Source organism: Podarcis cretensis (genome assembly GCF_951804945.1).
Source record: "Podarcis cretensis genome assembly, chromosome: 11".
NCBI classification, from domain to species: Eukaryota; Metazoa; Chordata; class Lepidosauria; order Squamata; family Lacertidae; genus Podarcis; species Podarcis cretensis.
Window position 1 is genome coordinate 22,627,264 of NC_137180.1, and position 16,221 is coordinate 22,643,484.

Consider the following 16,221-nt stretch of genomic DNA (forward strand, 5'->3'; position numbering starts at 1 on the left):
CAAATTTGCTTCCTGTGTGACAACACTTGTGCCCATTACACAATAGCACCAACCTCTTTACAAAATGGAATTTAGGAGCTTATAAGCAATGGAAGCTACAGTATCAAGTGAGCAAACATGTCAAGATCATCAAATTGCCAAATAATAGACATCTGGGAATCCCATGCTAATGGAGTGTTGCTTGTTCCTCACAGCTCTGCTGAAAAAGTTAGGCAATGCATAATCAAAAAGAGCATTCATTAACCTCCAAAGGACTGTTTTGCCAGGAAGCATTACACAACTGGAGATTTTTGGAGATATGCAATTCTCCCAGAAAAGAAACAGCAACTAGACATGTTGTGGCTATGCATACTGTGATGATATAGAAGGTGTATGATGTTGCACTTTTATCCTAAGGCAGGGTTTCCCAAACTTGTGTCTCCAGCTGTTTCTGGACTATAACTTCCATCATCGCTAGCTAGCAAGACCAGTGGTCAGGGATGATGAGATCAGCTGGTGACACAAGTTTCAGAAACAGTGTCCTAAGGTATTGTTGCAATAGCTAGTTTCGTGTATTGGAACAATAGGTCCAGGAATGTAATATTGGGAAATAACTGCCCAGGAACATCACTGCTGTGACACAAGAGTGAGGAAATAGCTTGGAGTGATTATACAGCTGACCTAGGTTCTTGACATATTGTTTTGGTTTGGTGCTAGTTTTGCTTTGAAATGCTCTCTTTGTCAGACCCAACATCTACATATCAGGTTTCTTAATCATTCTCATCTGCCCACTGATATATTTGAACAGTACGTCGTCTGTACTATCAAGAGAAAAACTGTGCCTCAGTGAGGCTTTGAGGGGTCCCTCGCTCAAAAATGACGAAAGTGCAAGCTTTAAGATAACAACAATGAATAACTGTTAGCGTCCCAAATCTTCTTCCTTGGCTTAAAATGCAATGAAAGCTGTAGAAACTATTGGGTGGCTTTCTAGATACAGCTGAATCGTGTAATGACTTGCACTGTCCTGACCTGCCGTGGATCTCTCATCGCTCAAAGATTTGATTTCGGCTTTATGCAGCTGCTTCAGTCTGGGGGTTAAGGTTAGGCCTTCTAGTTCAGTACAAAAATACAGCTGCATTGTTGCATCGAAAGACAAGGCAGTCCTGCTGTTGTACCAATATCCCAGGCCTGATGTCTTTTTTTTACCCTATATTTTGCTTTGTCTTTTTGTTAGCTCTTGAGATTTTCCAAGTACCTTTCCTTCATTGTGAGCCCCTCCTATCCCTATCCCAGAAACTAAAGTTTATTCATGTCTTTCATGCCTGGAATTAATTTTTATTCTACCCTGTTCCAAGCAAGGGCTCTACATTTGCAAGAATTTGTTGATTCTCATCAACATAGCCTTTCCTTCCTCATATTGTTAACTGCAACACACTGACCACTGAAACAAAGACCTTGGACTTTAGTGTTGACATGGTAAAATTGTAAATTACCTATAATTGCTGTGTGAAAGTGTAGTGGTAGAAGGATGATCCGATATTTAAAGAGAAATCTATGGAAGAGTGTAATTATAAACATGTATGGTGGCCAAAATTTTGGAAGGGGCTCTAACATGAAGAAGAAGGTGCTAGGCTAAAATAACCAAACTTTCCATCTTTTCTGGAACCGCTGCTGCTTATGATAGTTAAATCTTCCATTTAAAAAGTTCATCTACAAAAAAATAATACAGAAAAGCAATTGACCATACAGTAGTTTCAATTGTGGCTTGGTGCCCCAAATGAATTCAGTATCTCTGTGGTAATTTTGTAAATCAGAGTTCTGTGTGCTTATATATGAAAGATTATTTGGAAAAAGGATGTTAGTGCTTTGCAGACAGTGGTGGATAATATTGGAGATATACTCCAATATACTAGTGTATTGCTCAGGTTTATGTTTTTGGACTGGAACAATCTAGTTTTTCGTTTATTCAGTTGGGCAGTTCCACTTTAAACAAATTAGACAACCATGAAGAGTGGGAAAATGTGTTGTAGAATTTAGCATTAGCCTGCTTTGTACTGCAAGACTGAAAGTAGCAGCAAACTGCAAGAGCGGCAAAGCCTCATTCATTTATGATTGCCATATGAAACAAAAATATTGCTACTAATTATATTAGAGTGAGAGGAGGACATCAGTTTATAGACAAGCATATTGGAAAACAGGTCTTTGTTTGTTTATCATTGGATCCACATGTGTTTTTAAATACTTCAGTGATATTAAAATATTTTGTCATTTTTTTAAAAGAGTCTGCATGTGTGTGCATGTAAATACCCATGATACCATGCATCATTTATAACAGTGAAAAAGACAGAGAAGCCCGATAGAGATTTCTTGCATGCATGATAGGAATGCAGAAAGAAAGAAAGAAAGAAAGAAAGAAAGAAAGAAAGACAGAAAAGAAAAGAAAAGAAAAGAAAAGAAACGAAACCCAGGGAGATGTTTTTGTACAAATAAACAATTTGATTTGATATCATATTCCCATAGAACCATTGCTCAATTTGGTCAGGTTTACTAAGAATCATGTAAGGAGTTAACATATGGAGTTGGAAGGTATATGTTAGCAGTGGCAAACATTTTAATTGCCACTAAATAGAGAATGCCCAATATAAAACAAGGTTAATAAACGCTGATATTTAGCTTCAGTGGTCAAACTTACAGAAATCGTACATTTGCAAGAAGACTGACAAAAAGGAGGAAAAGGAGAGCAATTTGAGTGCTTCAAGTGACCAGCTTATTTACTCATTTCCGGAATTTGCTGACTCATCTGTTGCTAAGTAGAAATACAGTGGTACCTCCGGTTGCGGACGGGATCTGTTCCAGAGGTCTGGTAGGATCCCAAGGTTCCCGCAACTTGAGGTACGCTTCTTCGCATGCGTGAGGGGGCAAAACCCGGTCAAATACTTCTGGGTTTGCCGCACGTGCATCCTGTAGTTTACGTAACCAGAGGGTGATATAAACAGAGATTCGACTGTACCTTGAAAACGATTGAAAATACTATTAAGAACAGAGAGGAGGAGGGAGTAGAAAGACAATGCTTCGTGACACAGCAGTGATGTTGCAGGCCAAGAGAAGTGGACTGACTGCCAAAAAGAAGAGTATAAAAAGTAAAGAAAATGTGACTGTGAACTGAGGCCCCAGGCGACCTCAGTAGAACGAGTATCAGCACTGCTGACAAAATTTTATGGAAGAACTAGGATTTGAAACCAAGAAAAAAGCCCTTGTGACTTTGCCTTCCCCAACCTGCCCGGACGCTGAGGTCCAGCGCCGAGGGCCTTCTGCCGGTTCCCTCCCTGTGAGAGGCAAAGCTACAGGGAAGCAGGCAGAGGGCCTTCTCGATTGTGACGCCAGCCCTGTTCAGGGAAGTTTTTAATGTGTGACATTTTAATGTATTTTTAATCTTCGTTGGAAGCCGCCCAGAGTGGCTGGGGAGACCCAGCAAAATGGGCAGGGTACAAACAAACAAACAAACAAACAAACAAACAAACAAAACAAAATAAAATAAAATAAAATAAAATAAAATAAAATAAAATAAAATAATAATTATTATTATTACCTGGTACCAGATGTTTTGAACTGCAGCTTCCCTCAGCCCCAGCCAGCACAGCCAGTTTGGGGAAGGCTGATCTGGAAGGTTATACAGCATGCACACTCAGTAGAATATAGAGGTTGAAAACCAGACTGGGCAGGTTAAAAACTTCCTAATATCAAAGCATGTATCATGCAGCTAAATCTTAAAGAGGTCATGTTGGTGGCTCCCAATATCAACAAATATTGCCCTGTTGACAGATTTACGTTCCTAGGAATTGCAGACTGCTCATTCATGCTGGGATATTGAACAAAATTAGGTTTCTATATCACTGAGGGCCTGGATTATGATGAACAAGACAGACGGAGCAAGGTGCATCATATGCTTAATTGGGTAAAAGAGTCTATAACAAATTTGGGATAAACATAGGAAATCGTTGGCCCCATATTATCCTGTGTAACATTGCATAATGTCAAGACTTTATTATATCCTGGATAGTTACTAAGAAGAGAGACAAAAGAAAAAGAGGGAAGAAAAAGATCTGATAAGATGCAAGGATTACCGTATTTTTCACCCTATAGGACGCACTTTTTCCCCTCCAAAAATGAAGGGGAAATGTGTGTGCGTCCTATGGGGCAAATGCAGGCTTTCGCTGAAGCCTGAAGAGCGAGAGGGGTCAGCAGCCTGCAGCCCGAAACCCGGGGAGCACAGCGGGGCGCACCCCGGGCTTCGGGCAGCTCTCCGCAAGCCTTGGGAGCCCGGAGCGACTTCCCACTGGGCTCCCAAGGATTGCGGACAGCAAGCTCCGGGAGCGATGGCGAGGTTGTGCTTAACCACGCCATCGCTCCCGGACCCGTTCTGGGGGCTGGGGTTGGGGGAAGCTCGGGCTTCCCCAAGCTCCGGGAGCGATGGCGAGGTTGCGCAACCTCGCCTTCGCTCCCGGACCCCCAGCCCCGAGGCTAAAAACAAAGCCAGGACAGCGAGCGGCATTCGTCTCGCTCACTGTCATGGCTTCTTTGCTCTTTGGGGCTCGGGGGGGGATAAATTTTTTTTTCTTTCCCCCCCCCAAAAAAAAAGTTCGCCCTATGGGCCAGTGCACCCTATAGGGCGAAAAATACGGTAGTTGGAGGGATATTGCAGGCAGGAGAAGAGGTTAAGGATGGACAGCAAGATGTTTTCTTAATACAGTGGTACCTCGGGTTAAGTACTTAATTCGTTCCGGAGGTCCGTTCTTAACCTGAAACTGTTCTTAACCTGAAGACCACTTTAGCTAATGGGACCTCCCGCTGCTGCCGCGCCCCCGGAGTACAATTTCTGTTCTCATCCTGAAGCAAAGTTCTTAACCCAAGGTACTATTTCTGGGTTAGCGGAGTCTGTAACCTGAAGCGTATGTAACCTGAAGCGTATGTAACCCGAAGTACCACTGTAACATATTGCAAGAAAAACTGATGAAGGAACAAGCACAACAGGATCAAGCCCATTTTGAACTAGATCCAAATACTAGAGGATTGTGAGCCGCTTTTTAAAGGGTCCATGGGAGCAGGGGTATATACATTTATCTTCCATGCCTCCTCCTCCTCCTCCTCTTCAAAGATTTGGTGCCATCTTTTGTTCTTGTACTGCAGTGTTCATTGTATGTGTCTGTTATCAGATAAGGTTTATTTTGAAAAATGTTGGCTGTCCATTGGTTTGAGAGAGACCAGGATAGCTACTGTGGCTAAAGTCCATTAGCACCAGTCCGTATATCTTCAGTCAAAATAAGCAATAGCCATCTCTTCAGCGCACCACTTTGAGAGATGAAATCTGGTAGAGTTCTTATTTATTGACAGAAAGTAATTGTCACACACTGACATGTCTGAAATATTATTTCAGATCAAAGACAAAGGATGTCTGAAACTTGCAGCTTGCTAGGCCTGAGATCGGGTTCATGGGCGCCAGAGAGTAATTTGGTACAGTAATGTGCATCATGACATGTTTTCTTTGTGTAAGCTAAACGAGAGAAGTCAAACATGACATTAAAAGGGATTCACAGCATATTATAAAGACAGTTTTACTGTTGAACTTACAGAAAATCACATTCTGAACTGAACACTATTTGAAGATGTCAGTCTTTACCCACTGTGATGGGACAATGAGCTACTTGTGCGTAAAAGGATTAGTCCCTCGGAGTTTGCTTAACGTAGCAAAGCTCTGCCTTGAGCGGAGCCCTTGGACATGGCTCCGTTAGTCACTGGTAGAATCCGACAGTGGGCGCTTGCGGAAACGTTTCCAGCATAAAAGCTGCTTGACGGAAACGCGTCTCCTAGATTCCCTGCGTGACAGCTTCCGGCGAGGGGTGGGGGTCGCTAAAGGGAGCCTTGATACCTCCTCACTGTTCTCGCTGGAAGTGTCCCAGAGCCTCCCCTCCGACTTCCTGTCCCTGGAAGCTCCTGCTCCCCCCCTACTGGTTCCCTCTTCGGCTGCTGAATCTCTTCTATCCTCCTGGAGCCCTCCCACCACCTGTTCTTCCGATGGCAGTTCCCTGACACCCACTCTCTCATTTACTGCTCCCTCTTCAGCCAACTTTTCTGCCTCCTACTCAGACTGGCAACAACCAAAGGACACAATCCATACAAAAAGCAGTGTTGCTTATAGCTTATAATCTCATATTCACACCTCCCTTTGAGAAACTATAAATTAAGATCTATTCTTTATAATTTCCTATTCAAAACTTATATTTCCTAAGTGTGGGATTGTGAGAGACTGCAGGTGGATATATACACAGGAAAAACACACACACACTATAAATAGGTAAGTCAGAAATTAGATCGTTATTACAAAATAAAATCGCTATGGAAAATCGCGTTTTAAAATTTCCTGCTCTCTGGCGCCATCTGGTGCTGCATGTTTATAGCGCATTCAAATCACTGTTCCTTTACTAATGTAGCTGAGTCCTACGTGAAGCATTTTATTGCATCCTGTTTCCATATAGCTCCCCATTATGTCCATGCTGTTCCTCTGAATGTCTTTATTCTGCTGCTGTTGTTTTAGTGTGAACAGTCCCACCTCATGAGAGAGCACGAAGATGTGCAAGAGCGGACGACGCTTCGCTACGAAGAACGGATCACGGAGCTCCACAGCATTATCGCAGAACTAAATAAGAAAATTGATCGACTTCAAGGAACTACTATAAGGTAGAGTGGTCCCTTATCAACTGTGTCAGCCTAACACCAGCATAAAGCTACTTCTTGCGCTTCGATAAATATTTGCTCCCATCTAATCATATTGGACGTGGGTGGCACTGTGGGTTAAACCACAGAGCCTAGGACTTGCCGATCAGAAGGTCGGCGGTTCGAATCCCCATGACGGGATGAGCTGCCGTTGCTCGGTCCCTGCTCCTGCCAACCTAGCAGTTTGAAAGCACGTCAAAGTGCAAGTAGATAAATAGGTACCGCTCCGGCGAGAAGGTAAACAGTGTTTCCGTGTGCTGCTCTGGTTTGCCAGAAGCGGCTTAGTCATGCTGGCCACATGACCCGGAATCTGTACGCCGGCTCCCTTGGCCAATAAAGCGAGATAAGTGCCGCAACCCCAGAGTCGGTCACAACTGAACCTAATGGTTAGGGGTCCCTTTACCTTTACCTTAATCATATTAGGTTGCATATACACAGACGCATACATGTGTGTACGCTCACACACACACACACACATAGATACGCATGCATGTACCTGCTTACAAACTTCCTTGTTTTATATCCCTTAATCCTTACAGTTGTATGCTGCTGCTTCCCCATACACTTTCCCAGTCAAAGAATTATAGAATTGGAAGGATCATCTAGTACAACCTTCTGCAATGCCGGAACCTATTGCCCAATGTGGGGCTCAAACCCACAGCCATGAGTCTCACGCTTTATTGACTGAGCTATCCATCCAGTAATACGTCTCTCCCCTGAGCCAGATATACACTATGCCGCCCAAAGTAAATAGATCTGCAGCCAAAACACCTCTAGTCCTCCCTTTTGAGATACACCAGTGGGCCACAAACCATTATTGTGAAAACTAAACTTTGCATTTTGTTGGTTGTATATGTGAAACTTCTAAAGTGGCTTTTGTTTTTTTGTTTTTACACAATTTGTAAAGAAAATTTCATTGAAAGGTCTATGGGGAAAGGGCAATGGGGATGATGGTTGGAGCATAAATGTAGGACCCAGCTGGTGTTCAGGTTCAGATTTTGTCGGATTCTTTATGGAAATGACACTGAGTTTCTTCTATGTCTCTTCAATGTGATGCTGTCGCTTTCAGATACATTTGGTATTTGTGAATGTCTGGTAGTACTCTCTGCAAAGTTCCTCTCTGGCAATACTAGCTATAGAATTCATCTATGGAATCTATCTAGAGCTGAAGGAATTTTGTTGCAAACATTAATCATATTGGCTGCTTCAGCTCCTCACGCTTCTTCCTAAGTTGAATATATTCTTCCATTCATGATCAGCTCTATGAAATTACCACAGAACGATATTAGATCTTACAGTTGTAGCTTATGCTTTACTTCTGAAGTAACAGAAGATCTTGCACCTGAAAAAAAAAAAAATCACATCTCAAGTCTGAAATAAGCAAAATGAGTTACCTGCAAAACCCTTAATTACTAATGAATTTGTAGGTGTCTCGCTTCAAGATAGCTCCTAATTGGCTCATGACACTTGCGTAATATCTCATATATATTTTCACTGCCCAGAAAGCATTATACTTTATTCATGCTCCATAGGAGAGGAATCTTAAAGTTAGAAGATTGATTTCTTAGGAGAGATGAGAATGCTGCCCATTCAGTGCCAAGTGTAGATCAGAAGTACGTGGAATACTAGCCCCTGCCCTCACTTTGGTACAGGAAATAAAAATGGCAGCTGCTTATTTTTGAGTAGATGCGACAAAAATATTAGCATAAATATAATTCTAGCAAACCTTGTATTCACAGAGGACCTAACACCTGAGGATATCAAAGTGCTTTACCAGCACTAATTAAAGCAGAGCAAATGTTGGAAACCAGCCAATGCCTAGATTGGGTTTTGAAGCCATGAGAGAATTACTTTGCACACACCCTGTCAACACCCCAGATGAATTTCTTAGCGAAGATAGCAATGGGGAAATGCCAGTGCCACTTGCCTAATTTCTTGCTCTAATATGCTAAACTGATGAAGAAAAACTTACATATTACACTGTTCGTTTCCTTTTTCCAACCTTTACCTATCAGGGTAAGTCATTGCCGTAGTTTATTTTTTTTTTATAAACATTTTATTAAAAATTTTCTTAATACAATAGAAAAAACAAACAAATATAACATATAATTTTTCAATATCCACATTTTCACTTCTTTGGACTTCCTCACATCTCTCGTTCCTGCGTTCCAAATTTTCGAGCTTTACCCAGCAATTTATCACCCTGTTTCAATTCTTATATTGTAATTTTCCAATATTGTATCCCTAATTTTAGATAATTTAACCCAAACCTTAAAAGCTTAATTTTAACATCATATTTATCCAAAATTTATCTTTTCTTATATCTTCATTTATCTTCATATTCCTTTTAACTAACTTATTGGTGCCTTATTGTTGATAATCTTACATCTTTCTTAACATTCATACAATTTACAATATTTTTGTAAATAATCCTTAAATTTCTTCCAGTCCTCCTCTACAGCCTCTTCTCCCAGGTCTCGGATTCGGCCAGTCATTTCTGCTAGCTCTATATAGTCTATGAGTTGCATCTGCCATTCTTCCAGTGTGGGCAAATCTTGGGTTTTCCAGTGCTTAGCGACAAGTATCCTTGCTGCTGTTGTTGCATACATAAAAAATGTTCGGTCCTTCTTTAACACCCTCTGGCCGACAATGCCCAAAAGAAAGGCCTCTGGTTTCTTAGGGAAGGTATACTTAAATACCTTTTTCAACTCGTTATATATCATTTCCCAGAAAGCCTTAACTCTAGGGCAGGTCCACCAGAGGTGAAAGAACGTTCCTTCAGTTTCTTTACATTTCCAACATTTATTATCAGACAAATGGTATATTTTTGCAAGCTTGACTGGGGTCATGTACCACCTATATATCATTTTCATAACATTTTCTTTCAAGGCATTACATGCCGTGAATTTCAAACCGGTGGTCCATAACCTTTCCCAGTCAGCAAACATGATATTATACCCTATGTCCTGTGCCCATTTTATCATAGCCGATTTAACCGTTTCATCTTGTGTGTTCCATTTTAGCAGCAAGTTATACATTCTTGAAAGTACCTTAGTCTTAGGTTCTAACAATTCCGTTTCTAACTTTGATTTTTCCACCTGGAATCCTATCTTTTTATCCAACTTAAAGACTTCTTTGATCTGAGCATAATGTAACCAATCTCGCACTTTGTCTTTTACTTTCTCCATACTCTGCAGCTTCCAATTATCTCCATCTTTTTCTATTATTTCCCAATATTTCGGCCATTTAGCCTCCATATTGAGTCTTTTCCGGGCCTTAGCTTCCATTGGTGATAACCACCTTGGGGTCTTATTTTCCAGTAAGTCTTTATATTTTATCCAGACATTGAACACTGCTTTTCTGACAATATGGTTCTTGAAAGCCTTATGAATTTTAACCTTGTCATACCACAAATATGCATGCCATCCAAAAACATTGTTAAATCGAGTGTTTTCGAGAAGCAGCCAATCTTTCAACCAGCAGAAAGCTGCTGATTCATAGTACAGCTTTAAGTCTGGCAGGGCAAAGCCCCCTCTTTCTTTAGCATCAGTTAGTATCTTAAACTTAATTCTGGGCTTTTTGCCCTGCCAGACAAATTTAGAGATATCTCTTTGCCACCTCCCAAAACACTCCATTTTATCCACAATCTGTAAAGTCTGAAACAAAAACAACATCTTTGGCAATACATTCATCTTTATAGCAGCAATTCGTCCTGACAAGGAAAGTTTCAATCTTGACCAAACTTCTAGATCCCTTTTAATTTCAGACCAACACTTTTCATAGTTATCCTTGAATAGACTCATATTCTTTGCTGTTATATTTACCCCTAGGTATCTTACTTTTTTAACCACATTTAACTCTGTCTCTTTCTGAAACCTTTCTGATTCTAAGTCATTGCCGTAGTTTAAAGCAGGGTTTGGTAATTGTGATCTGATCAAAGTGCCAGCAGAATACTCCAGAGGAACAGCCAACGAAGCTTTCCTGGCACCTAATGGTTAAGAGGGAGCTGTATGGCACAATATGGAAGTTGTTCACCTACGTCTAGGGACCGCAAATGGTTATCCACACATATTTCAAGATATCTTTGTCACTGGTATATAGTATACACTTTAAGCCAACTCCTTTGCAGGGTTGACTCTGAATAAGACTGGTAAAGGTAAAGGTAAAGGGACCCCTGACCATTAGGTCCAGTCGTGACTGACTCTGGGGTTGCGGCGCTCATCTCGCTTTATTGGCCGAGGGAGTTGGCGTACAGCTTCTGGGTCATGTGGCCAGCATGACTAAGCCGCTTTTGGAGAACCAGAGAAGCGCATGGAAATGCCGTTTACCTTCCTGCCGGAGTGGTACCTATTTATCTACTTGCACTTTGACATGCTTTCAAACTGCTAGGTGGGCAGGAGCAGGGACCAAGCAACGGGAGCTCACCCCTTTGCGGGGATTCAAACCGCTGACCTTCTGATTGGCAAGTCCTAGGCTCTGTAGTTTAACCCACAGCGCCACCCGCGTCCCACGAATAAGACTGGTACCCTAACTTTAAATCAAATTGTCAGGAAGGAACACAAAAAATATTTTTAAATGCAAAACACACACATAATTGCGTGTCAAAGCTCCAAGCCTCCCTCCTGAGAATAAAGACACAAGGACACAGAATTTTATGTTAATGTTAATGGACAAAATTTAGGCCACAACTTTATTGGTTACAGAATGTGAGTGGTATTGGCTTAGGCATTGGCATCAACAGACTACAGTGGTGCCTTGCAAGACGAAATTAATCCGTTCCGCGAGTCTCTTCGTCTAGCGGTTTTTTCGTCTTGCGAAGCAAGCCCATTGACGGCTTAGCGGCTTAGCGCTATTAGCGGCTTTTAGTGGCTTATCGGCTTAGCGGATAAGCAGATTAGCGGCTTAGAAAAAGGGGGGGAAAGGAAAAAAAAACCCGCAGGAACTCGCAATACATTTTCGTCTTGCGAAGCAAGCCCATAGGAAATTCGTTTTGCGAAGCACCTCCAAAACGGAAAACCCTTTCGTCTAGCGGGTTTTCCGTCTTGCGAGGCATTCGTCTTGCGGGGCACCACTGTATATCTGGCTCCTGCCCGCCTTGCAAGAAGTCTGGAAGGGTAAACCACCAGTAGCGGGAGCCCCACCGATATGGATCGACTTGAGCACCCCCTGGTTTTCTATTGGGGTCATGGCATGGCCCTAGCCCCACCTCAGGCTTCAGACGAGATCCACACCCCTGGATTCCTTTAGCAGAATACCCTTGAGCACGGAGGGGCAGGTGATGGCTGCACCTTCCCATCCCCAAACATCGCTATTCCAATGCCTAACCGCCAAACCTTACAAAGTTGTGACGATTGCTACGAGGTAGGCGAAGACCAAGTGGCTGGTGCCAATTTGCCAAGTGGAAGAAGTCCTACCAGGCCCCTCAATGGCAACCAACCAAAGTCCATAGCAAGGCCGATGATGCAACCTGAGGAGAGGGTGGGAGGGCAGGAGATCTGTGGCATGAGGCTGAAAAGGGACGATTCAGCGTCGCACCATGGTTTAAATTGGCCCTGGCCATGCCCCCCAAACCACCTGCTTGGCTAACTGGCATGGCCGTGACTCCCCAGCATAAGGGGAGGCCCCCCACGCTGAGGGGGGAGGCTTGGCGGCTCGCCCGCAACGCGTCCCCACAAAGAGGTGGAGCCGATAAAGTAGAAAATGGCCAACATATGTAAGTTGCATTAAAATAATATACAAGGCAGAGGAAAGCAAAATATCATTCAGTTATTTTTGTGTTGTTTTTAAAACTACCTTTACCTGTTCTTTATGATGTTTACGAATCACCTTGACACACATGTAGAAGATGATTCATAAATCATTGAAATTAATTAAAAATTAAAATAATCTGTTTTGCCAACTGCATCGTTGGGAAGGCAAGGAGTCCTTTGTAAAAAATGAAATAAGCAATAAATAACCAGAGCAACAAAAATGTAATTGGCAACCTCCTCTTCTCCTTCATGCATTTTTGGTTTAATTCACATGCCAGGTTTGAAAGTTTGGCCTCAACCAAATATTGGTTTGCAATACTAATTATCACCAAGCTGCGGTGGGGAGGAGGAATTGTTTATATGGCTCATACTGCCTCATATTTTGGATTTAAAACCTCTAGGCTAAAAAGAATAGCATCTGCTGAGATAAATAAGATACTTTTCCTACTCAGGAAATGAACTGAAGTTGTTCTCTACCTAAGTTTGCATTGTGAAAGTGATGTAACACATGTTGTGTTTAGTATAAATAAATGGTCTTTTTGGAAGAATAGCAAATGAAGCTCACTAAAGCTTGTGTGTGTAAGTGTTAGCATTGTGATAAGCCCATCCTCTTTACCACTCAGAGGTACCGGTAATTCAGGTTTTAAAATGAAGAGCTAATTGCAGAGAGTCCACATAAATGAGCAAACAAATTAGCCTTCTGACCAAAAAAAGACAGCTCTTTGACTGCATGGTAATTGTTTTTTTGTCTAAAGCTAATTATTGTTGGCTTGTGTTGTGCCTAATAATTAACTTATTCATAGAACATTAATCCACGTTTATAGGTCTTCATTATCTTGTACTTTAATTTGTGCTGTTTGGGGCTTGGTTTTCTTGCCTACTTTAGCATGTATCGCATAGAACCTTCAAGTGCTGCTTTGATCCAATTTTAACTTAGCCTTTTGGTGTATTTTGAATGTTTGCTAGGCGTCATGGACAAAAGGTGCCTCATGCTTCAGTATTCCTAAATAGTTTAAAAAGCTATACTTTCAATATGCCTGAGTTCACACTGAAGCAGGGCAATGTGAAGAGCAAATAGTCATATTTGTTTTCCTTTGACTTAATTCATTCTTCCCTTCTGTCTCCTAAAATCCATTGCAGCTGTTACTGCGACTGGAAAACTGAAATAAATGATTTCTGAGCATTGTAAAATGGGAAGAGGGACTCATTGAAGCTCCTCTTCAGTGATTGGAAAAACCACTATGTGGTTCTTTTAATCATGAAGAAAGACACAGTCTTCTGCAAGACTCCCCCCTCCTCACCCCCATTCAGTTTATTTACATAGGTAAACCACTAGCAATTATAGCTGCACAGAATCTTAGCAATAATGAGCACTTTTAAGCAACCATTAATTTAATTTAGAGCTTAAGACAAGTTCCCCGGATACCCAAATGTTACTTGCACATGCCACATAGAGATGAGAAGGAATTGTGCAAAATGCCTTTTGCAAAGCCATGTATGTGTACACACACACTTTCCCAACAATTTTAATGAGTGCTTTTACGCAGAACATTCCATTGGGTTGTTTACTTACTCGTTATATATGCTAGATGTGCTACAAGTTTTTTCAGAGTAATTCTTAAACTACCATTCAAAGTGATTTTGAGGATAAAATTACAGTACCTGACATCCTGGAAGGAAGGGTCAGGTATAATGATAGATAAGAGAGTGAAATAATATTCTAAAACAATCTAAATAACCATGCTACCTGTTTGGTAAGATGGTCTAATGCACCTAATCATCCCCTTTTTAATAAGTATGTGGTGAATTTTGTGAACTTCAGAGGTCATATTCTAACGAAAGTTTTGTGGATATTTGTAGCTTATTAGATGCATGGTAGTTTTTGTAATGCTTACTTATTGTGGTTATAGGACCATCAGTTGTGCTGTTTCTCTTAGGTGGTTTTAAAAAAAAGAAAAATAATTTGTCTGTGGCTCATTCCTCAGGGAAGAAGATGAGTATTCAGAACTGCGATCAGAACTTAGTCATAGTCAACATGAGGTCAATGAAGATTCACACAGCTTGGATCAAGATCAAACTTCTGTTTCAGTCCCAGAGAACCAGTCTACAATGGTCACAGCTGACATGGGTGAGCAACATTTTGAATGCCTCTCATGGTAGTAGCAGAATATTACAGCAGCTTTCATAAGACAGAGTAAAAAACTTCAAAGCAAAAGTAAGGGATATGGTGGGGCATCCTATTAGTAGACTTAAAGGTATATATTCAAGCTTTCCTGAACAGCAGTACATAAAAAAACAAGCATTTAATGAACATTTTTTTAAAAAAACACCTTAATTTTCATTATTTATTAGTACGTGATACAGAAAATAAAAATAAGATAAACAAACAAATACTGATACAAAATCAAACAAAAGAAAATACATATACACACCCTACACTACAAACAAAAACCCTACACACACCCGTGACTTCCCTCCCCCACGACTTGACTTCCTTTGGTTTAAATTTGAATATTGTTATTGCATTCTTTGGATAATACATCTTATAACCATTTCTAATTATTATTCTCGCTTATACTTTACATACTTAATCCATGCATATCACCATATTCTTTTTAGAGCAGTGTTTTTCCATACTGCTCCATTAAATGTCCATAACAAACTTTTAATAATGTATTAGCGGTAGAGCATAACTGAGCAACTTTTTGTAAGCAAAAAGGGGGAAATGGAAGCTAAACTTACATCATCTTCAATAGACGATGAGTCCTGACCCTTTAATTTTAGAAAGCTCACAAAAATATTTGGGACTATGTCTGATGTTTGAAATCAGAAGTCACAAACATATAAACAAAACCTTTCATTCTTGCATGTCCATCTGATTTTTTTGCTACTTCTAATTATTAATTTACAAGATTATTTAGCAGTAGTTTCTTCTTAAATATCACCCTTGGTTATTATTTGGTGATTTCTGTTTTCTTTTATGCAGTGCTGCATGTAGCTGTATCATCCATTGCTTCTCAGCACTGCATAATCAAAGAATGTTCTTTCAAAGCCTCTTGCTTTCATAAAGCTGTGTAATTTCTCTACAGATGGCAGGTTTCAAAGTAACATTTGGCTGAATTGGGAAGTGCTAAGGACATTTGTTTGTGTCAGAGTGACTCTGATAATGATGGCTTTTGTCAAACTCCAGCAGGTTTTCTGGTTCAAAAACTTAGGCTTACAGCTAGCACTTTCTGTTGAAATAACCTGCTCTAACTTTTGGGACAGAGGGATTTGGAATGTTGTGCCACATTTTGCAGGTTCTGAAGGGTCATTTACCGTATTTTTCGCTCTATAACACGCACCTGACCATAACACGCACATAGTTTTTAGAGGAGGAAAACAAGAAAAAAATATTCTAAACGAAACAGTGGATGTATGATTTTTGTGGTTCATGCTGTGGCCACAGACATGTGATCTGACGGTGAGTTTGGGGGAGCCCAATGCAAAAATCCTGAGGATCCATGTGGATCCATGCTTTGTAACCACGTTTTTGCGCCATTGCGGCCCCATGAAACAGTGGGTGCGTGTGCTTTTTGGTGCAGGCTGTAGCCATGGCTATGCTATGTGATCTGATGGTGAATTTGGGTTGACCTAGTGCAAAAATCCTGAGGATCCGTGTGGATCCGTGCTTTGTAACCACGTTTTAAGTGGGGAGGGAAGGAAAAGAACTCAAGGGATA

The 16,221-nt window shown here is 41.0% G+C and overlaps 1 protein-coding gene across 5 annotated transcripts in view; it reads left to right on the top strand.

Annotated features, from left to right (window-relative positions):
- The window catches only part of MCC (MCC regulator of WNT signaling pathway), a 215,355-nt gene that overhangs the window by 131,393 nt on the left and 67,741 nt on the right, over nucleotides 1-16,221 (top strand). For all 5 annotated transcript variants that reach the window (XR_013843519.1, XM_079995390.1, XM_079995391.1 and 2 more), the window contains 2 exons: nucleotides 6,572-6,714; nucleotides 14,486-14,628. Coding sequence is in view for 4 of the 5 variants with exons in the window: in XM_079995390.1 (XP_079851516.1) it covers nucleotides 6,572-6,714; nucleotides 14,486-14,628 (286 nt within the window). In the remaining variant the exon portion in view is untranslated. The remainder of the gene's footprint in view (nucleotides 1-6,571; nucleotides 6,715-14,485; nucleotides 14,629-16,221) is intronic.